This window comes from Tyto alba, unplaced genomic scaffold, assembly GCF_018691265.1.
Source record: "Tyto alba isolate M040663 unplaced genomic scaffold, T.alba_DEE_v4.0 Super-Scaffold_26, whole genome shotgun sequence".
In the NCBI taxonomy this organism is placed as follows: Eukaryota; Metazoa; Chordata; class Aves; order Strigiformes; family Tytonidae; genus Tyto; species Tyto alba.
In genome coordinates this window covers 23611692-23633938 of record NW_024881300.1, presented here as the reverse complement: position 1 = coordinate 23633938, position 22247 = coordinate 23611692, and the positions used below count along the sequence as shown (strand labels likewise).

General features: G+C 51.2%; 1 protein-coding gene across 3 annotated transcripts in view; it reads right to left on the bottom strand.

The window, feature by feature from the left end:
* The window catches only part of PMFBP1 (polyamine modulated factor 1 binding protein 1), a 139207-nt gene that overhangs the window by 22345 nt on the left and 94615 nt on the right, over nucleotides 1–22247 (bottom strand). For 2 of the 3 annotated variants that reach the window (XM_042797362.1, XM_042797360.1), the window contains one exon: nucleotides 6213–6359. Coding sequence is in view for 2 of the 3 variants with exons in the window: in XM_042797360.1 (XP_042653294.1) it covers nucleotides 6213–6359 (147 nt within the window). In the remaining variant the exon portion in view is untranslated. Of the gene's footprint in view, nucleotides 1–6212; nucleotides 6360–6814; nucleotides 6886–22247 lie in introns of those variants that run through there. The other variant, XM_042797361.1, reaches the window with a different exon arrangement.

Below are 22247 nucleotides of genomic sequence, written 5' to 3'. Positions count from 1 at the left end.
GTCACAAAACCTCCATTTTTTATCACACAGTGATTCCCCTACAAAATTATTTTTGTATACCTTCCACTGCAAAAAAGAAAAGGCCAATACTGAGCTGCAATGAATGTTCAGACAGCATTTCCCTTTCCTTTGTCTGTTAGATCATCCTATTTAGTGGCAGAGCATTGTAATCAGCCAAATATGATATCAGAAGCATGGTTTTAACAAGGGTAGCTCTGCCCAGCCTGCTTCCACATGGTAACCAAGATTGCAGTGAGTGAAAGGAACCCCTGCTCTACTTTGGAAATGCTCCCCTATTTCTGGAGTTTGTTAGTACAGTATCAAAATTATAAACTACAACACTTTCCATTCCTTTCATTCTGAATTAAAGACCGTCTGCTGAAGACTCTCACTTCAGAAAACAGCCAGGCATTTTCTAATATCAAGCAAAATGCCTGAAGAATAAATTGGTCCTATCAGAAATAAAGCATTTTAGTTCTGCCACAAGCAGAGAGATCTGTGTTTATAAGTCTCTCCAAAGGCAACTCCATCTTTCCTGCTTTCCTCTCATTTTCTTTTGATGCACAAAGCCTGCATACTGCAGTGCTGTGATTGGATTCAGCTTTGGAGCAGTGTAATTGTAAATATTCATTGGAATCCAAGCTAGTTTTCCCAAGCCTCTCTTAAAGGCTCTGCAGCTATACAAACAGCCGTGGCTCTGCATTAGCCTCACAGCCTGGAGGCTGCCTATTTCTCCACAGCCCCAAAGACTGCTTCTTCAGAGGCTGCATGAAGAGAAATAAGCTTTGCAGACCATTTTAGTCCATGCTCTATTATTTTCTTTATTCCTTCTTTAACGTCTGTGTTGTAGAAATGGCTCCCAGACCCAGGTACCTGGTGGGGTTCCTCACCGGCGTCTACACAAATAATGCAGCTAACTTTCACTCGCAGCTCCCACTGGCTCTCGTGGCTGTGTGTGTTTCTAGCCCTGTCTGTCTACTGGCAGTGCTGGGATGTCTGTGTGAGCGGCTCCGTGCCCTGGTATACAGTATATAGCATATGCCTGTGCACATTCCACTCTGCCACTGAGGACCCAGAATCCAAGCGGGTGCTGCTTAGTACTAACAAGGCTGCTACTCGGCTGAGGGCTGTGAGGCTTTTTGGGTAGGAAACACACATCTCACAAAGAACTGCACCCCCGTTGGTTACTAAGAAAGCCGAGAGATCAACCACTGCTGTCCAGGCAATTCTGCCTCTCCAGCTACTGAAGCTCCATGGCTGCACTCAAACAGCGGGAGGTAGGCAAAGGGCAGAGACTTCCACAGCCCCCAGGGAGCAGAGGTGAGACCCTCCCATCAGTCAGACCTGACCTCCACACCGCCGGGGCCAGCACAGCAAGACTACATGGCATCAAGCCGACCTTGCTCTCCAGGTGGTCTCTGACTGATAGCCATGTCCTGCACAATTCATTTGCAAAGCAGCACATGTAAGAAACTGCACACAGCTATTCCACTGAGAATGAAAATTGAACCCAAAAGTTCTGATAGCAAATCTGCGCTCCCATCGCTGCCTCATCTACTCTTATGTTTACCACCAAGGGTGGAACTGCAGTGCTCAGGCCAAGGCCTAAGGCACAGCAGCACATGTCATACAGATGGTGGTATCTGAGCCTCCATCACCCACTGACGTCCTCCAGGCTCTGCTTGCTCTTTTCAGCATATGTTCAAGCACATGTTGTGGCTACTGGGTAACCTGTGACCAGATAAGTAGGTAGTAAAAGGGGCAAAATCCGTCTTGCTTTCCACATGCCAGTTCCTGGGTGCAGCTCAGCAAACAGGGCACCTACCAGTTCCAGCTGAAGCAGTGCAGACTGCTGGATGTGTCACTAAAGGGAGCAGCTCTGAGGCTGGCTGCTGTACAGTTCCATCCCTCGCTGCAGCACCGTTGCCTGATCCTTGTCTGCCGCAGGCAGGGCCCCGGCACAGGTTCTCTGCACGGAGGGCCCCGCTCACCCTACAGAGCACGTCCTTTCCCAGAAGCATCCCGGATAGCAGGCTCGCTGGGACGTGTGAGGGAGCAGCAAGTCACCAGCCCAGTATGCTCAGGTGAGCGCTAAGGCTCGCTCCAGTATGAGAGATTAGAGAGGTCCACTTACTTTCCCTTCCAGAGGGGAGAGTTCCTGTGCGTACGGTGACGTCCAGCCCACAGCACTCAGAACAGAGAACCCTGCTCCCTGAGCTGAAGGAACATCACTAATGAGGAAGACACATAGGGATGCATTTACATGGGAAAACGCTAGTGTGTAGTCCCCAGCAAGTCCCTCCTGTGAACAAGCCTGCAGGAGTGTAACAGTGAGGTAGAAGAATGGTCCCACAGACCAGCACTGCTCCCCAGCACAGGAACACAGCCAGCACCGCTGGAGACGTGCTGCCACCTGAAGCACAAAGCTGGGACTAAGCCTTGTGGGGATCAGGCGAACGACAGTAGGACCCGAGCCCACATCCAAGACTCAAGTGCAGTCACGCTGCTAGAAAGGGTAATCAGCCTGGGAAATGATATGTTGATATCCCGTGAATACTAGAGGAGGTCCCAGTGGGGCTCTGAAGAAGGCAGAGCTGGGTTTCAAGGTGTGAGCAAGGATTGATTTAGGAAAAGAGTAAGGCTGGCATGAACCTCAGGAAGTTGATAGCTCATCTTCCAGTTCTAAGACAGGGGAAGCTACAAGTGCCCTTTCTTTTGTTTATCTTTCCTTAAAGATCTTCTGTGATGCAGACTCCTCAGGCCCCTGGCAGTCTGTTCACGTGCTTTGTTCTCCTCCCTATTAGAAAACTGTTCCTAACCCGAGTATTTCGCGATGCAGGCTGTGCCCATTAGTTCTTGTGTGTGCCTTCATGGACATGGAGAACTGATGGCTTTGTTCCTCTTTCCAGGAGTTTCCTACATGCACCTGGTGGTGTGATTTTCCTCAGTCATGCAGGAGAAAAAAACCCAATAAAACAGCCAGATTAGAAATAACAAAAGAAAACTTGTTTAGTGGAACTCACTGCCACACAAAAAGACAGCAGCTCTGTGAGAACAGGTAAAGTAATGAGGCCTTTATAAAGATAACAGCTCCCAGAGTCAAAACAGCTTTGTGGAGAGAAACACCACTGCTCCAGTAGACCTAGATCTCCCTGTGGTAGCCACCAAACTGTCCTCTTTATATCCTTTCCCACCCCAGAGGCAGGCAGCTAGCCTTGAGCTGATGTGGTGAAGGAGAAGGCCCTGGAGAAAGCCCAGACTCCAGCTGAAGGGAATGAACACGGAAGACCGTGTGGTCACGAGCCGGGGCTGGACGATGAGACACGGCCAGTGGCCGAGTGGCGGAAGGAGCCAGTCCCTGCTCACTGTGGAAGCCCTCCCTCTCCTCCCCCTGACACGGCACGTTGCCCTTCTCCCCCTGCAGCGTCCCACCACGACTCCTCGGGCAGCTCTCGGAGGAGGGAGCGTGCCAGTGGACCCTCCAGCCTTTGCAAGGCTCCGGGACCCGGCTGGGAGCACCAGCAGCGTCCCTGGCATGAGAACACACCCGTCCCTTCGCTGCACAGCCCTGGTGCGGGGAAGCCTTGCTGGCATGAGCTGGAAGCACAGTCCTTGCCTTCCAGCTCTGTTTTCCAAAGCAGCAAGAGCGGTGTTCTTCAGAGCTCCTGCTATGATGATTTATCCAGGTCACAGTGAGGACAGCTGGCTAACTGGGGTTAACAGCTTTCTCAGTTTCATTTCAAAAAGACATTAGCATGGGGGCTGTATTAAACAACGATATGCCAAATTCTGATTCATTCACCAGGAGAGCTCATGATCAGGTGGGGGACTCAGCTGACAGGCAGGGCTGTGCTGCTAGCCTTTCCTTAAAGGGCAGGACCGTAACTCATGCTCCCAGTGCTAAATTACACCTGACACTCCTTGCAGAGTGCTTCTGGTATGTGCAGCCTGCTGCAGGCATCCTGGGACTGCCAGCCATGGGAGCCTGAAGCCCCCAGACCAGCGGATTTATCAGCAACTGTGTCTGGCTCAAAAAAACAAAAAAAAAATTGGGCCCTTCTGTGTGGAAGAAGGATGATGGAAAGGAAACACGACAGAGGTCTGTAAGATCAGAAGTGTCACAGGGAAGGTGACTAAGGAATGACTGTTCATGGTCTCTTCCAATGAAACAAAGAAATTGTCAGGGGACAGGTTCAAAATAAACAAAAGAAGGTGGCTCTGCATGCCATGTGTGGCTAATCAGTGGAACTCCCATTGCAGAAGGCAGGTAATATCCGAGTTACAAAAGTAGTTTGACAAGTTATGGGTGAAAATTCCTCAAGGGCCGTTGAACACAGACTTTCCCTTGGGCTCAGGAAGCCCCTCCACCACAGAGGGTGAGGAAGCATCTTGGAGCAATATCAGAAGCTTCCTCTGTTTTTCCTAGGGAAATAGAGCTCTTTCCCAGGCATGGGCATAAGCTGCTGTCGGGCACAGAGCTAGGTGGAACACTGTTCTGACCCAGAATAGTGTTTATATTTTGATGTGTGGTGCTTTAATTGGGAGTTTTGTACAAGAAAATTTAGACCTGTGTTGTCTTACCTGCCACTTTCACACCAAAACCAAGTAGCTAGGCTCAGCTGAACTCAGTATCAGTGGCTGGAGGGATGAGATGGGATGGGAAGGGACTAAGAGTAACTATGAGAAGAAACAGAAGTGAGATTCCCATCCTGCCATGCTGTCTTTGCACAAATCAATACACAGTCACCCATATACATACACGGAACAAAACACAGGCACGCACTGACACACTCACAGATTCATTTGTCCTCCACCATTCACACACACAGACAAAGGCACACAAGCGTCCTGCACGCAGCCTTCACTAGTGGGCAATTGGAAAATGGGCTCCCAACACGCAGTTCAGCCCACGCACCATGCTGTCTCTTCACACACACACATAGAGAACAATAGATGACCTGGCAGTAGATGGAACAATCCCTCATTTTCCTTCAAATGCAATTAACACAATCATTGCATCGTATTAATACATGATGCAATATCGGTATTGTTCATATTCATATGAACATATTCATAATCACCAAATTAAGCGAAACAAAATGTTTACACTTTGAATAATAAGGGGATGCCTCCCACCCCCCAAATTTTAAAATGCTGCCCTCTGAGCTGCTGCTCAGACAACCGAGCTGTGCTGAGCTCATTCCTGCTATCCAGCATGCCGATACCCGGTAATCCAATACCAAGGGTACTTGGTTTAGTCTTCCAGAACACTGAGAATATTTAAGGATCAAGTTGTTAAAATAGACATAATTATTCTGGCTTATGGGATGCTGAAAGAGATTAGAAGTGGGTACCACGGAGGACAGATGCAGGTTAAGCAAGTAATCCTGAAGTGTGCAGCAGCAGTATCTGCACAGATTTTCAGGATCAGCTCTCTTCACCTCTGTTTGCCATATGGATCTGAATGACAGCTTGTGGCCAAAATCTGCTCACGATTGCAGGTGCCCGAGTGGACATCAGGCAGACAGCCCTGTGGCTGAGGAGATGGGGGAGCGGCACTTTCTCCCAAGCCAGATTCGCATGCAGAAGGAATACACTGTCTGAGCAAGCGGTCTGAGTCCTGGCAGCTTCTGAGACACAGGGGTAGGAAGAGAGGAGCTGCAGCCGGGCAGGGGCAGAGCCCATGCGCTGCCCAGCAGGCCTCCGGTCAGGTCCGCAGGGCCAGGAGGGTACTCCCACCCTAATTGTCCGCATGTCCCGCAGCAAATCGAGGATTTCATCCACAGCAGCGTAGCTGAACAGCTCTGAACAAGCCCCGTCCCCTGGCTCACTCCATGGCACTGCGACCACCAGCTAGGAGAGCACTGTCCTGGGAGGCATCGTCTCTGCCGGACACCCTGTTCCCTTCTCTCCGAGCAGGTCAGCAGCAGGAGCAACACCCAGGACATCTGTGCATTACAGCAGTCACACCCTCAAATCAAGTGCAAACCCAGCACCTATTTTCAGTCAGCAGTGCTGTAGCTGTCTCCTCAGTTCCCTGGACTTTTCCTTCCTCACTGCCAGTTGACAGACTACTTTCGCATCTTTAGCCCTTCCTTATGCTGCCATGTAAATGAGAACAGTCGATTATCACTATTGGTGTGAATGCATTAAATGAAGTTCCCCTCCCACCCTGAGCTGCCAAGCTAGAGTGGACTGACATCTTCTCCTACCTGCTTTTGAGCTTCCTCCTGCCGCTGGTGGCTGGCCTCCAGGTCTTGTCTGAGCTGCTGGATCCGGCTGCATTTCTGCTCCAGTTCTGCCTGCCTCTCCCTCTGCTTGGTCTGCAGTTGATAGATCCTCTGCTCTTGAGCATCCAGCTATTGACCCGCCCAGGGAAAGAAAGAAAAAATGGAAAAAAAAATCAATTAATACTAAACGGCTTAACAAAACCCTGAACAGCACAGGCCTGATGCTGCTGGGGGTGGGGATTGTTGGGAGGAGACACCCCCCCGCACACATTAGCTGCAAAAACCTGATGTTCTGGGGACAGGAAGCCAATATGGTAGGTGTGATCTGACACGCACGCCCGCAGCAGCAGTGATATGTCCAACTCGGGGAAGGCAGAGACTCTGCTGCACCGGGGTACCTGCCTCCTCTGCCCACGGAGGGGATGTCAGACGGTCTGGGTGAGGGAAGCAAAGAGCAGCTGAGCAAACCCAAAGTTATTCTAACTAATAACTAAATAACCAGCCCCTGACTCATCTGCGTGTTGGGGCTCTGTGCTCCTCCACCCGGCACTAGGGACCCCTTTGAGCATTTTCCCTGCACCCACCATCCACAGTGCGATGGGACAGGGGAGCTCTGGTGCCCAGCAGCTCGGTTATTCACTCCTCTGGTCCTCCCTGAGCAGGTGAGGGCTTTGAGGGCCCGGTGTTTTCACTTCTTAGCATCCCAGCTGTAAAGAGTTTACACAGGGAGGGAGCAGGAAAGGATCATGAATGTCAACCAAGGAGCAATTAGCATGACAAGACTAAAGTATTGATCTGCTGGAGCTAACAGTGCTGCAGCAGCCCTGATGTGGAGCAGCAACCCAGCCACCGACTCTGATGCCTTTGCAACGGACAGCTCAGGGATGCTGCTCGTCATCTTCCAATGGTGAGAGGAGCCACAGCCTGTGGGTGCCAACGTGTGGGGCAGGGGCAAAGGCTCTGCATGGCTCCTGCCCTGCGCATGACAGGGAGGCAAGTGAAAACACTGGCCATGTTGCTCAAGAATCGATCTGCCTGGTGTTTTAAATTCAGCATTAAGAAATGCTGTGCGCTGCCGGCCAGGGGCTGTGCAAAGCCTTGCCATAACCAAGGGTCCTACGTGCAGTAAAGTGATCGCTGCAGGTGGGAACAGCATGATGATTTACTGCTCAGGAGTGGCTGGAAACGGCCCTGTTTCACGGGGAAAGGGGCTCACCAGAGCTTCCTGATAACACTAAAGAGGTAAAGACACCGCAGACATCCCACGGAGACTGGATGAGAGCAGTGCCTGTGCTTCTGCAGGGACAAGGCAGGACATGCAAAGAACAGATTTCTACAAGAGGTCTAGTGTATTCTTCTCCCCTATCAACAGGTCCCTATAGGTTATACATCTCTTCCTAGAAACGGAAAGAGCAGAGGTCCCACGGGCACTGAGCTGCCCGGAGCCGTTGCCCTGCCCTGTCCTGCCGCTCGCCCCTGCAAGCGCACGGCTGCAGCTCCCCGGTGAGCGCGGTGCCGCGTGTGGACGTGGGCCCTGCCCGCCCGCCACCAGCTCCACACCCACTGGCCGCGGCACGGCCTGTCGGGGGTCCTCCCATCCGGGCACGCGTCCGTCTGTCCGGCTGGCAGTGCCCCAGCCCCCCCCAGGGCCGACCTGCCTGCCTAGCCCTGTCAGCAGCACCGCAGATGTCCTGCAATGCACGCTGCAGCCGAGGGGCCTAATTAATGTTCGCTAACTGTCTTACTAAACCTAGAGAGAATTTCGATATTAATTAAATGCTAACTGATTAGTAAAACATATTTACTGAAGACTGTCACCCAGCTGTCAACATTCAATAAATACATTAATAATCAATTTGCATGTAATTAACATAAAATGACATTAATGTCTACATTAAAGATGTATTGGAGACATTGTTTGTAGCACAGTAGTCTGCATTCCTCCAAGCCGTGTTTTGTATGCAGGTAACTCATTCAAGCCCACAGTGAAAAAGGTTATAGCTGTCCAGCAAAACGCCCACCAAAAGGGAAAAAAGAATATGCTTAAATGCTGAGTGCATCTGCGTGTGTGCACTTGTGCTTGCAGGCCTGTGCACTGCAATAGTAGAGCCTATCTTTGTGCTGGGGACAGGCTCCAGCAGCGAGCACCGCGTGCTCTGAAGAGCCGAGGACGTGCTCTGGTGCCGGGCAGAGAGGACTGCCAGACTCTCGGGTGGCTCTCGCTCTGTCAGCAGTGAGAGCTGGCTTCCATCGCGGTGTGAGCACAGGCCGAATAGAGTACTAGAGACGTTCTGCAGATCCTTGGCTTTGCCTTGGTACAAGCGTATCTGAGCCTTCCCAAGCCGGGAAGAATCCCCGAGACTCCTGTGTGGTGGTTTCTTCCTGTATCTGCCAGAGAACAGAACAAGTGCTGGGGCATGGAGACCTTTCCTGCCCCACCGCATTCAGCCTGGCACAGAGAAAACCTTCTTCCCACTCTCTCTCTGCTGTGCCAGGCTGTGAAGCTCTGCACCGCTGCCTGCCAGCCTCCAGCCATAGCTCCTGGGCTGAGATGCCACCTCCCGCTCACAACCCCCGGCACAACATTGCCACAGCAGTCCTCGACCGCCTCTGCCCACTCGTAGAGGCTGGATGAACAGCCAGGGACATTCCCAGCAACTGGGAAAACGGCAAAGCCAGGCGTTGGCTGTGACTGGAGCATGGGGCACAGACCAGCTGGCTGCCATGTAGAGAAGATGAAGAACAAATAGTGAAGCATCTAGGGAGTGCTTGTTCTCCGTCTCTGAGAGGGCAAGGAGCAGCAACGTGCTTAACATCCATGCAAGCACTTCTCTCTGCACAGCTGGCCCCAGGATCCCCCTGCCACCGGCACTCTGGCCGAGGACACAGCAAACGACAGCCGGCCGCTTGCCCAGGGAAACCGTGGCAGAGAGGGCTGCAGGTGCTGAACAGCCTCCCTTCCAGCAGCCCCGTGACCCCAACACCCGCCCAGCAGCACAGGGCTGCGGGGGGCAGCGGAGCCCCCCGTCAGCACCGGCCGGAGCCCGTGGCGCAGGCACTGCACCCCCGGGCCCCCGCTCCCACTGACGGGGTGACAGCGGTGTGCGCCGGGCAGCTCACAGAGGAGGCGCAGGGCCCGTGGCGGAAGGATGGGCATCCACCAGCAGGCACCGGGCTGGGTAGCTTCCAAGCGTTGGGCTCACAGCTTTATCCACAGGGATAATCTGAGAGGGATGAGAGACGGAGGAGAACGGCTGTCTCCTCGGCACGCAGGATAAACAGCCCCTCCCCCAGCTGCAAGGCAGGTGAGTGGGTTTTGGAGGCAGAATAATTCTAGGATTTTCAATGCCGTGAGGGTCCCTACCAGCTCCCCAGCAAGAGAAATGCCTGTGACAACAGGGGATGTCGTATGGCTTCATGAAGCAGCGTCTGTCTTTGGGCCCGAGTTAGCTGAGAGGATGTATCCTGCTCAAAGCAGCACTGTCTGAGCTCGCCTCCTTCCCCTGCGTGCCGTTTGGAGACAAGCCCGCCTTTCCTTCGTCCCCACACAGGCCCACGAAGCGATTTGCTTGCAGCAGGGAAGAAGGTGGCATGCTTAGGGTGAACATCCCCCACCCCCACCCCTTCTCCTCTCATTTAAGTGGAATCAATTGTGCCATTTCTGCTTTGCTTTTCAAAAGCAATTACTTTCATGTCATTTCTACAGACATTCACCGAGAGCGAGAGAGTGAGGGCTTGATTATCCCCCCTCCCATCCCCATCCTGTGGCTTCCGCAGTGGCGGTGAAGTATTAAATTAAATGAGGTGTCTATGGAGCGGCGATGGTTTCAGGTCAGAGGCGCTATGGAAAGCTGTATGCTGCACTGCTCCTGTATATGTAAATGGATATATTAAAACCACTGATGTCAACTTGCAGCACTCATCTCCTCTGCTCTCGGGTGATCAAAGCTGATTGCAGAGGCAATTACTGCAAAGGAAAAGAAAATCACGGCCTCCTGCTCATCCCTGAGCTACCGGAGTTTAATTGCTTAGTGTAGCTGAAGCTGCCTCTCCATCTCCCTGGTGTACACACACACACACATATGGGAGCAGTGCACGCCATGAAACACAGACAAGAACGGACATTTTTGGGGATGGGCAGTGAGAAGCACCCCAAGCAGGGGAAGACCACAACATGAAAAATAATGATGCTTAAAAATGAATTAAACCACTACAGCAGGCAGGGCTGTATCTTAGCAAGCCGCTGGATCGATAACACAGGGAGAAAATCAGGGCAGCATAATACATGCCTGTAAGACAGCCTCTCTCATTCTCTACTGTTTGGTCCTAGAGTCACAGTAAGACTTCTCCAGTCTTTTACATGCTGTAGCTAATCAGGCTCCTAAATCCTTGTGACGTAGATAAGAATCGTGACCCCTGTTTTACAGCTGAAACAACTTGAGAGAAAGGTATCGGTGCCTGCCCTGAGAAGTCCTGACTCCTTACCCTGTTCTTGCCTTTGTATTTCACATGCACTTCCGCATGAGTACCAGCAAAGGCAGGGGACATTTTAATGTAAGCATAGCGCTCGACCGAGTCACAGCCAGCACGGTTTCAGAAACCAGCCTGAGCTGTCCGGCTGTGCTGCTGGGGGTGCTGGCCCGGCTTCAGCTGGGGGGTACTGACTTCACATGCTCTTCATTCAAGTGGCTTCTCTTGGCGAAGCACGGAGGGCTGGGTCAAGCTGGGTGCCTCCACCTGTGCCACCCCTCCCGCCGCCCTGCGCTCACACGCGGGTGCTGCGCCGGCCGACGCGGTGTGCTGGCTGCCTGCACGGGCTCCCTGCGCGGGGCCTGAAGCAGAGCGGTGCAACATGTGAGATATAACATCTGTCACTAAGGTTGTGTTATAAGGGGGAAAGAAGGTCAATAAAGAAGATGGGGAGGGGAGGCAAACAAAAGACCTACCTTTCCACCTGAGACAGGAACTCATTTTTGGAAGAAATAACTTCCAAGGAGCATCAGCCCGCCCCTTCACCCTGTACCCGAAACAGCGGGTGTGAGGTCTGAGCAGTGGGAACAGGTCCTGCCCGAGCACCCGGTGCCTGCTCTGGGACTGTGCACCAGCAGGCTTCTTGGTATCCCCCACTATTGCGGGAAATGCTGGTGCAGACCAGTTCCTGACATTGTACTCTTTTCTGATGGGACTCAAAGCAAGCCTAGATATTCACCAGATAAAAAGCAAGCACCCCACAGACTGCCTCAGGCCAGAGACGGGTGAGGTAAGGCTAGCAAAGGCTTGAGTCACGTAGCTGCTCTGGCAGCCCACAGGCCATGCACACGCCAGGGCATTCTGCACTATCCCATACAGATCTGCCCCACGTGCCACGTGCGCACTAGGGAACAAGAGAGGATTAGGACATGTCAGTAAGCACATGTCAGTAAACACATATTAGAAGTCTGCCTTGTGCCTGGATAGGTGCGGACAGCTGTACTGCTGCTGTGTAAGCATTCGTAAAAGTGCTGTGCTGGCCTGGCCGTAAGGAGGTTTTCTGTACAGCTATATTGGATCAAATCACTGCAGCACCTGATGAAACAGTAAGACAGCACCTTAAGAGAAGTTTTGCTCTCCACTCAGCCAGCACGATGCTTGCTGGAGGACAACAGGAGAGCCACCGGCTTTGGGGAGCCTGCTTGGAGGGAACAAGCGGACGGTGCCCGGGAAGCCCGCAGCAGAGAGGTGCTGCCAGCAAGGCAGACAGCATCCGTGTCACCAGGGGTATCCCGAGGGGAGGTCACGGTCAGCCCTGAGACACCCGACGCTTCGTGGTGAATTAATAAGCTGCTGGAAGCAGCACCGTGGAAGCGGGGGCACCACACTCACATGAGGCAACAGAGACCCCAATAATTTATTTTCCGCTGTGACCTAATTCTCTCAAATGGCTGCCACTCTCAGGCTCTCTGTGAAAGCTGTCCTCACCTGATGCCTGTGGAATGGGAGACCCAGAGAAAAACAAATGCTGCAATGCATGGCCAGAACAAAAACTGGCAGCAATTCACTCTCAAAGGGAGAAGAATGGAAATGATGATGAGGACAGTTCTGCCGTCTCATGTCTGCATTCGGGAACCACAAGTCAGGCCCCCAAACAGCAAGTGTTTACAAAATGATAAGTGCTAAGTGACTTTTTCTTCTGAATTTTTGACCCTTGAGGGTTTTACTTTTGCACTTTTCTCCTGAAGCACTGGAAAGTGGAAGTAGAATTTTTTTCAAACTGCAAACAAAGCCTGGGACTCAGTTCTTCCCGCTTAATCCTACAACTGGAGCTTCAAAAAACCCACAGAAAATCATGAAGCCCCAAAGTCAATCCTGTGATCTGCTCAGGCTGCAGGAACACTGGGAGCCTTTGGCAGCGCCTGCCCAGGGCCCTCCCTGCCCGCCGGGTGGGCTCTGCCATGCGTTCTCCTCCCTTCCCTGTGAATCTGTATTTTCAGCCCAAGGATGCAATTCTTTTTTTTTATGAGCTGCCTGTCTCTTTTTGTTTAGACGAGAGTGCTCAGAGCCCTTCCCCCACCTCCTTTTCCACTGCTGCTGCTGGTTTTATTCAATTCAACACTTGAGGGAACTGCAGATGAAATGTCTCTGAATCTAAATTGCCAGCGATAGATCTAACAGCCTTTTCCCCTCTCCCCCTCCCCAAACGCCCCTCAGACAGAACGCTCGAGCACATTGTCTCTGCCTCACTCGGCTTCAGCTGCAAAATACCAGCACCAGGACAGGGACCCAACAGTGGGAGCACAAAGCTCACAGACCCCTCTCGGGCAGCAGCGCGCGGGCAGGAGCGCGGTGCCAAGACTGAAGAGGCGAAGGCCAATTGCTGCCTAAAAGCAGCCCGAGCCCGACGGGTCCCTGCACGGGCACGTCACATTCTGCTCATGGCCACCTACGCCGGGCACCACAGACAACCACAACACATGCATTTTGCCAACCACCAGCACTCGTTATGCTCTTCTGGGTCTCCGGCATGCAAACAACTGATGCCCTAAGCTGAGCACAGGCTGCCGCACACAGACATCCAAACGAAAACCAGGCTCACCGCGTCTGGAGGGGCAGCAGGCGGAACAGCCTCCTGCAGCGCGCGTTTCCTCGCAAGGCACCGTGCGGAGCTTGGGGAGGCAAATCCTGATCACATCTCTACAGTCACTGTGAAGGGAGTGGCATGAGAGCTGTGGGTGCTGAGGCAGCAGCTGAAGGTCATCCAGTCTGAGCAGGTCATCACTCTGGCATAAGCCCGAGGAGATGGGAAACCTGCTTTTTCTTTGAGTGGGATAAGGGGGAGAACTCTCTTGCTATTGCTACTGCCTATGTGCCCAAGCATTCACATGCCTAGTATGGGGCATGTGATGCCACACAGGCAAGTGGCATAGGAAAGGAGAGGAAAGGAGAGGAAAGGAGAGGAAAGGAGAGGAAAGGAGAGGAAAGGCCCACACTCTTTGTTAGAGAGGAATGCAGTGCAGTTCTTGCAAAAGGCCTGCACATCTCTGCAGGACGCAGAGCACATCTGCCCCAGCCTGCACCCCGGCACCGAGCTCCAAGGACAGCTTCCCAGCAGCACAGTGCTCGAGGCGGCTCTGTCCAGCTCAGCTCGGTGCTTTGGGATTTGGGCGTGTACCTGCAGTGTGGGGGGAGATGGGGTTTCGCATCCACCGGGAATGGGGGTTTTCTTCTCCAGTGCCTCAAGGCAGAGCGATGCCAGTGAGCCTGCGTGGTTAGGAAAGCTCCCCCCACTCCTGCTGCTGTTCTCACCACACTCCTGCTTTGGTGAGGGGCAGGAGTGGCACACTCAGGACATGCCCAGAGCCTGAACATGTGAGCATGTTCTTGGAGAGGGGGTACAGGACAGAGGAGAGCTTTCCCTGCAAACTCCTGCAGCCTCTGGATACGCTGCTGACAGTGATGGCTTTCGCTGTAGGGTCCATGGGAATCACAGAATCATTTAGGTTGGAAAAGACTTTTAAGATCATCGAGTCCAACTGTTACTCAACACTGCCAAGTCTACCACTAACCCACGTCCCAGATTGCCACATCTAAGCGTCTTTTAAATACCTCCAGGGATGATGACTCAACTACTTCCCTGGTCAGCCTGTCCCAATGCTTGACAAACCTTTCAGTGAATAAATTTTTCCTAAATCCAATCCAAACCTTCCCTGGCACAACTTGAGGCCATTTCCTCTTGCTCTATTGCTTGTTACTTGGGAAGAAATGCTACATGATGGTGCCCTTGTCCCACTGCTGCCCGGCCCCCCCAGGCTTCACCCACAGACTGCAGTAATGAGTGCGGCACGTGGGGTGCTGGAAATGGCTTCAGGTTCTTTGCTAAGGGAGATCTGTGCAACCCTCTGTTTCCATTTGAATGGCCTTTCATTTTGCCCAGTTCAACGTTTGGTGATTGTTCATGCTGTCTGGAGAAGCTTTGATTAAATCTCCTAATTTTCGGCTAAGCTTTTTCTTTCTATAGGGCAAACCCTTGACCTTAGAGCATAGAAAAGTGGTCAAAAGGAAAAATAACAAGGCAAAGAGGAAGGAGTGGTAAAAGCTGTGAGACAGAGAGGAATTAAAAGCTTGAAGGAGTCACTACACATGGGAAGAGACTCCTGCAGCATTCCTGCCAAACAGCTCCTTCCACAGAGCTTGGACCCACGCAAGACCTGTGGCTCCCCACTGTGCCAGCCCACTTGCCGGTGCCGCTCCGCTGGGGAGAGGACGGGCTTTCCCCAATGCCCCTAGAGCTGCTCCTTCGCAGCGAGGGGGAGAGCTGGAGAGCAGTGCTTTCGGTTTCTGTGCAAGGACTCAGGCACCAAGGCCTCCCACGGTCGTGTGCCACAAACGGGGGCTGCGGGGTTCACACCGGCGGCGAGCGCTCGGCAGGGAGATGCGCATGTAGGATGCTTCGTCATTTCAAACCATGCCAAGAGGACAGGGGGAGCAGAGAGAAGCCTGGGGAGAGCTGCAGTCCTTTTCTTTGCAGACAAGCACAGGCCTAGGTACTGTGCCAGCCAGGGTTCGGCATGCTCCCTTCTTGTTTTCTGGACATCCGCAGGGCTCTGCCTGCGGATAGCTAACCTGTTCCCCAAGGCTTGAAACTGGACTGGGTACAGAACTACAGTTATGGTCACACAAACACACAGATAAATGCCATCACCTCTGGTGCTGGAGAAATTAAATGCTTTTTGCCCTTTGGCTGCAGAGAAAAATATTAAAATGTAGGCAGAATATTACTGAAACAATAAATATTCTTTTCTGAGTGTAGAGACAGAAAGTGAAATGTTAACTAAATGAGGTATGAAATACTTCACTAATCTGAAAAGCCTGGTAATCCTGAAACCTCAAGACAACAGCTTAAAAACGTCAGCTTCACAATTTCAATATTATTTTAAGAAGATGACTAGTTGGCGTGTTGATTCCACAACTGTAAATTACACACATTTCCACTCAGATATAAAAAAACTCAGCTGACCCCCATCCTGCTCCCCAAGCCCTTCAGTCCTATCTGAAATTCCTTCGCAATGCACAGATGGTCAGTATAAAAATCTGCCTCATAATGAAAGCATATGTTGAGAACAAAAGCAAATAAGTGGGGTATAAAAATAAACATACCGAGGGGCATCATGCTGACTGCATTATAGATTTTCATATTGAATTAAAAGAAAATCTGCCTTTGGGTATCTGTCATGAGAACAGAGTCCTGCTGTGGAACCCGCGCCCTACCTCGGACCTGCAGCGGGGCCGCTCACTGCCGTATCTGCGCTCGCTCCCGGCGCGGGCCGGCTGTGTGTGGCGCGTGGCGCGTGGCGCGTGGCGCGTGGCGCGGCCGCCGGAGCGGGAGCGGGGTGCTGGGCGCCAGTGGCGAGCACCCAGAGGACGGGGTGCTGCAGAGCACAGTCCTGCCAGCCCCGCGGGGCACACGTGTGCTTCCACCCTTCGCTCACACGGGGAAACGGTGCCCAGAAAGGTTTCAGAGACTCGCGCAATGCCACACTGGCGTTCGGCGCAGCCTCGTACAATGGCCGGCTCCTTTCCCAGAGGGATGCGTGACGCTGCACTGTCCTGCCACAAAACCTGTCATTCCTCCCCCTCGTTACCTCCACCTGGTGCTCCTGCTCCTGTAACGCTCTTCTGGACTGGCTTGGGAGAGTTGGCACCTTCTACCGAGCTTCAGAAGGAAAGACCCAAGAAAAGCGTTAGCACTGCCTGGAATAGCAAACATCCCTCGCTTGCTTGGGAAGGGCTGGGAGATGTGGACAGTGGTGAGAGGAGAGGTTTGTGGAGGGCAGTATCAGCAGGGACCAGCTTCAGCAAAATGAATTGGAGATGTACGTGAAAATGCGGGAGGAAGCACAGCACATGAAGAAACGGTGCATTGCGTTCTGCTGTTACTTATAAAGCTCTTTGTAGCTCTCTCTCCCATAAATTATCAATTCATAGTATTCTTAGTATTAAATGTTGTGCAATTAGATTTTCAGAAGTGTCTGCAGCAGATTGAATTGAGAGATAGGGAAAAACAGGGAATAAACCTCCTTCCCCAGGTACCTCTGCAAGAGCAGCAGAGCTGCCCGCGTCCACGTGCCAACTGGCCCATGGCTCGCCCTTTGGCATATCGGCCTGGAGACGAGTCAGTCCAGTACAGATTTCTACAGAAATCTGGCCAGTTATATGAAATGAAAGCTCACTCTTCACAAGAGGTTTTCTGCAGTAGGGCTGCCATGGATCCAGGCATTTTTACACCCATCACGAAGAATAATCAGACTGCCCTGCTTGGTGTGAAGTGCTAGAAAGGGAACTGCTGGGGAGATGCTGTGTGCATGAAAAGGTGTGGAAAAAGGATCATAAGGCAACGTCTGAATACCACCAAGACACAGTCCCTCTGGCAGATCTCTGAATTCCTTCCTCAAAGGAAAATTCAATGTTTTGTGACTAAACAAGAAATCTACATGCAGGCAGCTCAGAATATATAAATCTTCCCTGCCCAACATTGCAGCATCCTGACTCACTCCATGAAGGGTGTGGATATGTTCCTCCCACCACTCATCTCCTCTTACTGCAGCATCCCTCATCTCCAACGACAGGTGAAACACAGGTTATTTGGCACAGTGACAGGCAGAGTGTCTGGTTTTCAGAAGCAATGGACCTGTGCATTCCCATGAGCATCAGTTGGGTTTACAAAACCCTGGATGCTGAGGAAGGGGAAGCAGAAGGTATAAAACGACTACGCTCTTCATTGACACGCACGTGCACTCTCATGTGAGCGAGGGGAAGCCCAGCAAAAAAAGGTGAAAGACAGGCTCTGTACAAAGAGGAGCACAGCAAGTCAGGACAGTAACTGTCTGACTTGGAGGTACTGCTCCTGAGAGTGTGCTGTTGTCTCCAGCAAGCACTTCTCCTGCACTTGACTCACTATCTCAGAGACCTTTAAGGAGGTTTCATGATGAAAATTCAACTGAACAAGACCCTGAGCAAGCTTATCTAACTTTGAGGTTAGTCCTGCTTTGAGCAGGACATTGGACTGCAGGGCTCCTGAAGTCCTTTCCAACCTCTAGTATTCTGAGACTTTCTGATTCTAATTCTTAATTCATGCTAAATAATACAATTGAATGGGTTTAACGAAGACTTGGCATAATGCCTCATGTGACCAAAATATTAACATACCAGGGGACAGTTCCTCAGAAGAATGCTGTTAACTGCACAAGTTCAAGACACTGTGCAAAGGAGGTGCTATGAGTGTAGTGTGAAATGAACTCAGCTAAACCATGAGCTCCACGGTGACCACAAACACAAACAGGAAACAATCAGACAAATATAAAAGCAGGAGTAAGTAGTGGGGAAAAATAGGAAGACACAACATGAGGTGCAACAAACAAGGGAAATCAGAAGTGGCAAGTATGCATCTACTGGAAAGACTAAGAAAAGAGTTGGCTTACTCCTCCACAGAACAGTACAATTATTGACATATCATGCTTCCACAAAATGGTAAAAGGTAGAGAGGAGAGATGCAACAGATGTCACGTATCTTGACTTTTTATAAAAGTTTCTGATGCTGTTTCACATAGTCTTGTAAGCAAGCTAAAGAAATGTAATAGATAAAACTACTATTAGATAAGGTACAAAGGTAACTTAGATACAAAACTTGTTGAAGGGCCCCATCACATGAGTAGTTATTAATGTTTCATTGCCAAAATGGAAGGATGTACCTGGAGCAATTGAAGGGCTTGGTCTCATTTGTGCTGGGGAATATTCATGGTGGAGGTGATGGAATGGAGAATGTTAGTTACACTTGTAAATGACAAATCTAGGTGGAACTGCAAGAGTATTGGAAGACAGAATTTAAAACCTCATAAACTGGAGAAATGAGCTGGGAGAATAAAGTGAAATTCAATAGAGATGAGTGCAAGGTCTACACAGGCAGGAATTACTGCTGCATGTAGAGTATCAACAGTTGCTGGGTAGGAGCTTATCAAGATGGGGCTAGTACTGCTGTGGACTCACACGAATGCAAGCCAGTGATATTGCACTGTTGTGAAAAATGAAAATGTTAAATTGGGTGTATGAATAGGATGTAGCCTGCGAGACATGAAGTCATCCACATGCTTGATCCCCAGATGAAGAATGGTGTCCAAATTGGAGAACTGCACTTCAAAGGATTAGTGGAGCAGCTGGATAAATCCCAGAGGTGAACAGCGTGAATGAACTGAGATCTGGAAACATGACCCCTAAGGGAGGAGTGAAGGAGTTCAAATGATGTAGCTTGAAGAAAGAACAACCGAAGGAATCATCTCTTCAAACAAATAAAAACATGACTCCTGCAAACAGCAAGAATATAATCTTTTCTCCATGGCAGTGAAAGCACAAATAGTAATGGTCTTAAGTTACATTAGATGAGAGATGAAGAAAAACTTTTTAGAGGAAAGGGTAGTTTGAACCGACAGTCATTGTCTTGGGCTGCAGATCTGTGAGGTTTCCATCCTCAGAAGCCTTCAAGACTAAATTATAGACCACGCCTGTCAGGAATACCCCACTTGTGGGTGTGAGGATGGATACTCCTTGCAGCCCTGCTTTTCTGTCACCCTGTAGCCATGCAGGAAGAACTTGCTGTCTGCACAGGTACAGCTGAGGCAATTCCTGAAATGTCTCATGCTCGGAACAGCTGAGTGCCAGTGAAAGAAGGCGGGAGCTCTCTTCTGACAGGAAGGTAAACAGCTGATACTCCCCTAACCTTGGCTTTTGCAAGGACTTGTGCATCCAAGCTAAATCAAATGCCTAAGTGCAGGGCAAAGAGCGTTTCTTCTGAGAGCTCAGCAAGTGTGTGGGCCAGAGTAAGCCTGGTTTGTGCTACAGCAGACGTGCAGATGATGTTACTTGTGCAACTGCATCACAAACTCAGAAATGTCTCCTCTAATTAAAGACACCGTTTTAAAATGCTCAGGTCAGTTTATTCAGGATTGCTGAGCATTATTCTTCCATGTGAGCTTTCAGACTGCAAAGAGCAGCTACAAGATGAGAAACACAACTGCAGCTTTCCCTAAGCAGGGTGCTATGACACAGTAAAATCACAGGTAGGAGTTGCAATATCCTTGTCTACTTTTTCTGCAAGCTCAAGGAATGCAGGCAACCTTAACTGTTACTGCAGGCACAAAGCTAGTGTGCAGCAGTGGAAACTACAGCACTGGAACAAGGAGCTGGGCTTCTCACCTCAAGAACAAGTTCCAGTACAACATCCAGAATATCAGAGAGCTCATTGGCTTCTATCATTTCCTACTGTATTTTGAAAGAATTCCACAGACTGTTTCAAGCCTGGATGCCATGATTATAGAAGACATCCCATTCACAGATTTGCAGAAATTTAGATGTCTCATGTTGTAGTTCTTCTGCAGGCTTTTGCAGCTTGATGGGGACAGGAGATGTTTGTCACTCAGGAATACTAGGGACTGTGTCCAGCAGTGGGCTCCCAAGTTAGAGCAGAAGCTTTAGGCTTTGAACAGAGAAACTTCTTGGCCTTTTTTAGATAAAGGTTTGGAAAAAGCAGTCAGCAGCAAACTGATGCAAATCAGAAAGGAATGCATAACTTTTTTGAGGTGGTCATCACACATTAGTCAGTCTACCTGGGGCACAGAACTCAAGAAATGTGGGTTTATGAAACCTTTATATTTTACACTGGAATGCTGTCTCGTTTCCCTTTCACCATAAGCAAAGATCTTAAAAGTATAACCGCTTGTGCCAGGGTCCTGGTGGCTACAGCACTGTTACTGCCAAGCTCCAAGACAGAATGTTTTCCTCTGGAAGATAACTCAGTTGCTGGCTGGCTAGTTGAAAAATATCAGCGAAAAAGGCCTCCATATACCAGCTGGTTTTCATATCTTTACTGATGCCATAAGACAGTCCTGATGCACATAACTGTATCTCCACTGAAGCAGCTGTGAACTCTTGTCTGCTCCACTGACCGACTGTGTGGCTGCAGGCAAGTCATTCTGTAACCTTGTGCTGAGAAATGGAATAACAAGCAGGAACTTCACTGGAAAACCTTCAAGAAAATTCTTATCAATCTATCTTGAGATTTCCCGAGGAAACAAATTCCCCAGCTCTTCTATAAGGAAACAATTGAGACGCAAATATGAGGAAAGTGGAAGATTTGATACACATGGCTATATCATCCCTGCAGTTCATGGGAAGGCCTGTAAAGTTGGGTTGATTATGTTCACTGGAGACCAAGAATGTGCAGAAAAAAACACAGGTGAAGCTGTGGCTTTTGAAGTTGGTGCCAATGAATTTGTAATTTGCTCTAGGGACAACTGAGGCATACCTGTCAATATTGAGGACCCCATGATACCTCGATGAAGCATTTATAAACACTGTAGGAGAAACTTGTTTTGTGAACATGTTGCGGACATGATGCAGACCCCCACTTCACCCACATCCATGGCTGTGGCTTCAGCAAGAAAACAAAACTCAGCTCAAGACTCCTGACCAGACTTGATGAGCTATCTCTCAAAAATCACCCACCACATCCTAGACGCTCCCGATGCTGCAGCTCAGCAGAAGCCCTCATGAAAACAGCTCTTCTGAGAGGACAGGGTATCCCAAGCACATGCTACCACTTACTAAACACTCCTTTGAACCCCTACTCCTGTCCCCAAGAGAAATTACTTGTCTTGAGCATGACTCGCTGCTGAGATAATGTGACTCAAGCTAAAGAAAACAGATGGGATCTGCAGACTGAGAAAGCAGTCCACAAGAAAAAAGTTTCAGGGCAGTAAAACCTAGCAAAGACAAGACACTGGTCTTACTGGGGCTACAGAACGCCCTGCCAAACAGGCAGGGCAAGCAGAGTGCCCGGGTGAGGGGGCCAGCGCGGTGGCCGTGGCAGGGCTCTGGAGCGTGCAGGGACGGCCGGAGCCTGAGCCCATGAGTCCCGAGGAGGCGGCAGCCCCCGGGCTTGGGGCCGGCGGTGGGGTCCCTGCCCCTCTGTCCTGCCCCGGGCTGGGGTCTCTGTCCTGCCCCATGCCCCGGGTCGGGGTCTCTGTCCTGCCCCGCGCCCCGGGCCAGGGTCTCTGTCCTGCCCTGCACCCCGGGCTGGGGTCTCTGTCCTGCCCCGCGCCCCGGGCCGGGGTCTCTGTCCTGCCCCGCGCCCCGGGCCGGGGTCTCTGTCCTGCCCCGCGCCCCGGGTCGGGGTCTCTGTCCTGCCCCACGCCCCGGGTCGGGGTCTCTGTCCTGCCCCGCGCCCCGGGCCGGGGTCTCTGTCCTGCCCCGCGCCCCGGGTCGGGGTCTCTGTCCTGCCCCGCGCCCCGGGCCGGGGTCTCTGTCCTGCCCCGCGCCCCGGGCCGGGGTCTCTGCGCCCAGCTCCGAGGTGCTGCAGGTGGAGGTGAGGCTCTGCAGCACAGCCGGCTCCCCAGAACATCACCCGTTGTTGCTGACGGGGGGTTTCGAGGTGAGATGAGAAAATATCACACAGAGAAAAGGAGAAGATAGCAGGAAAACCTTAACCTCACT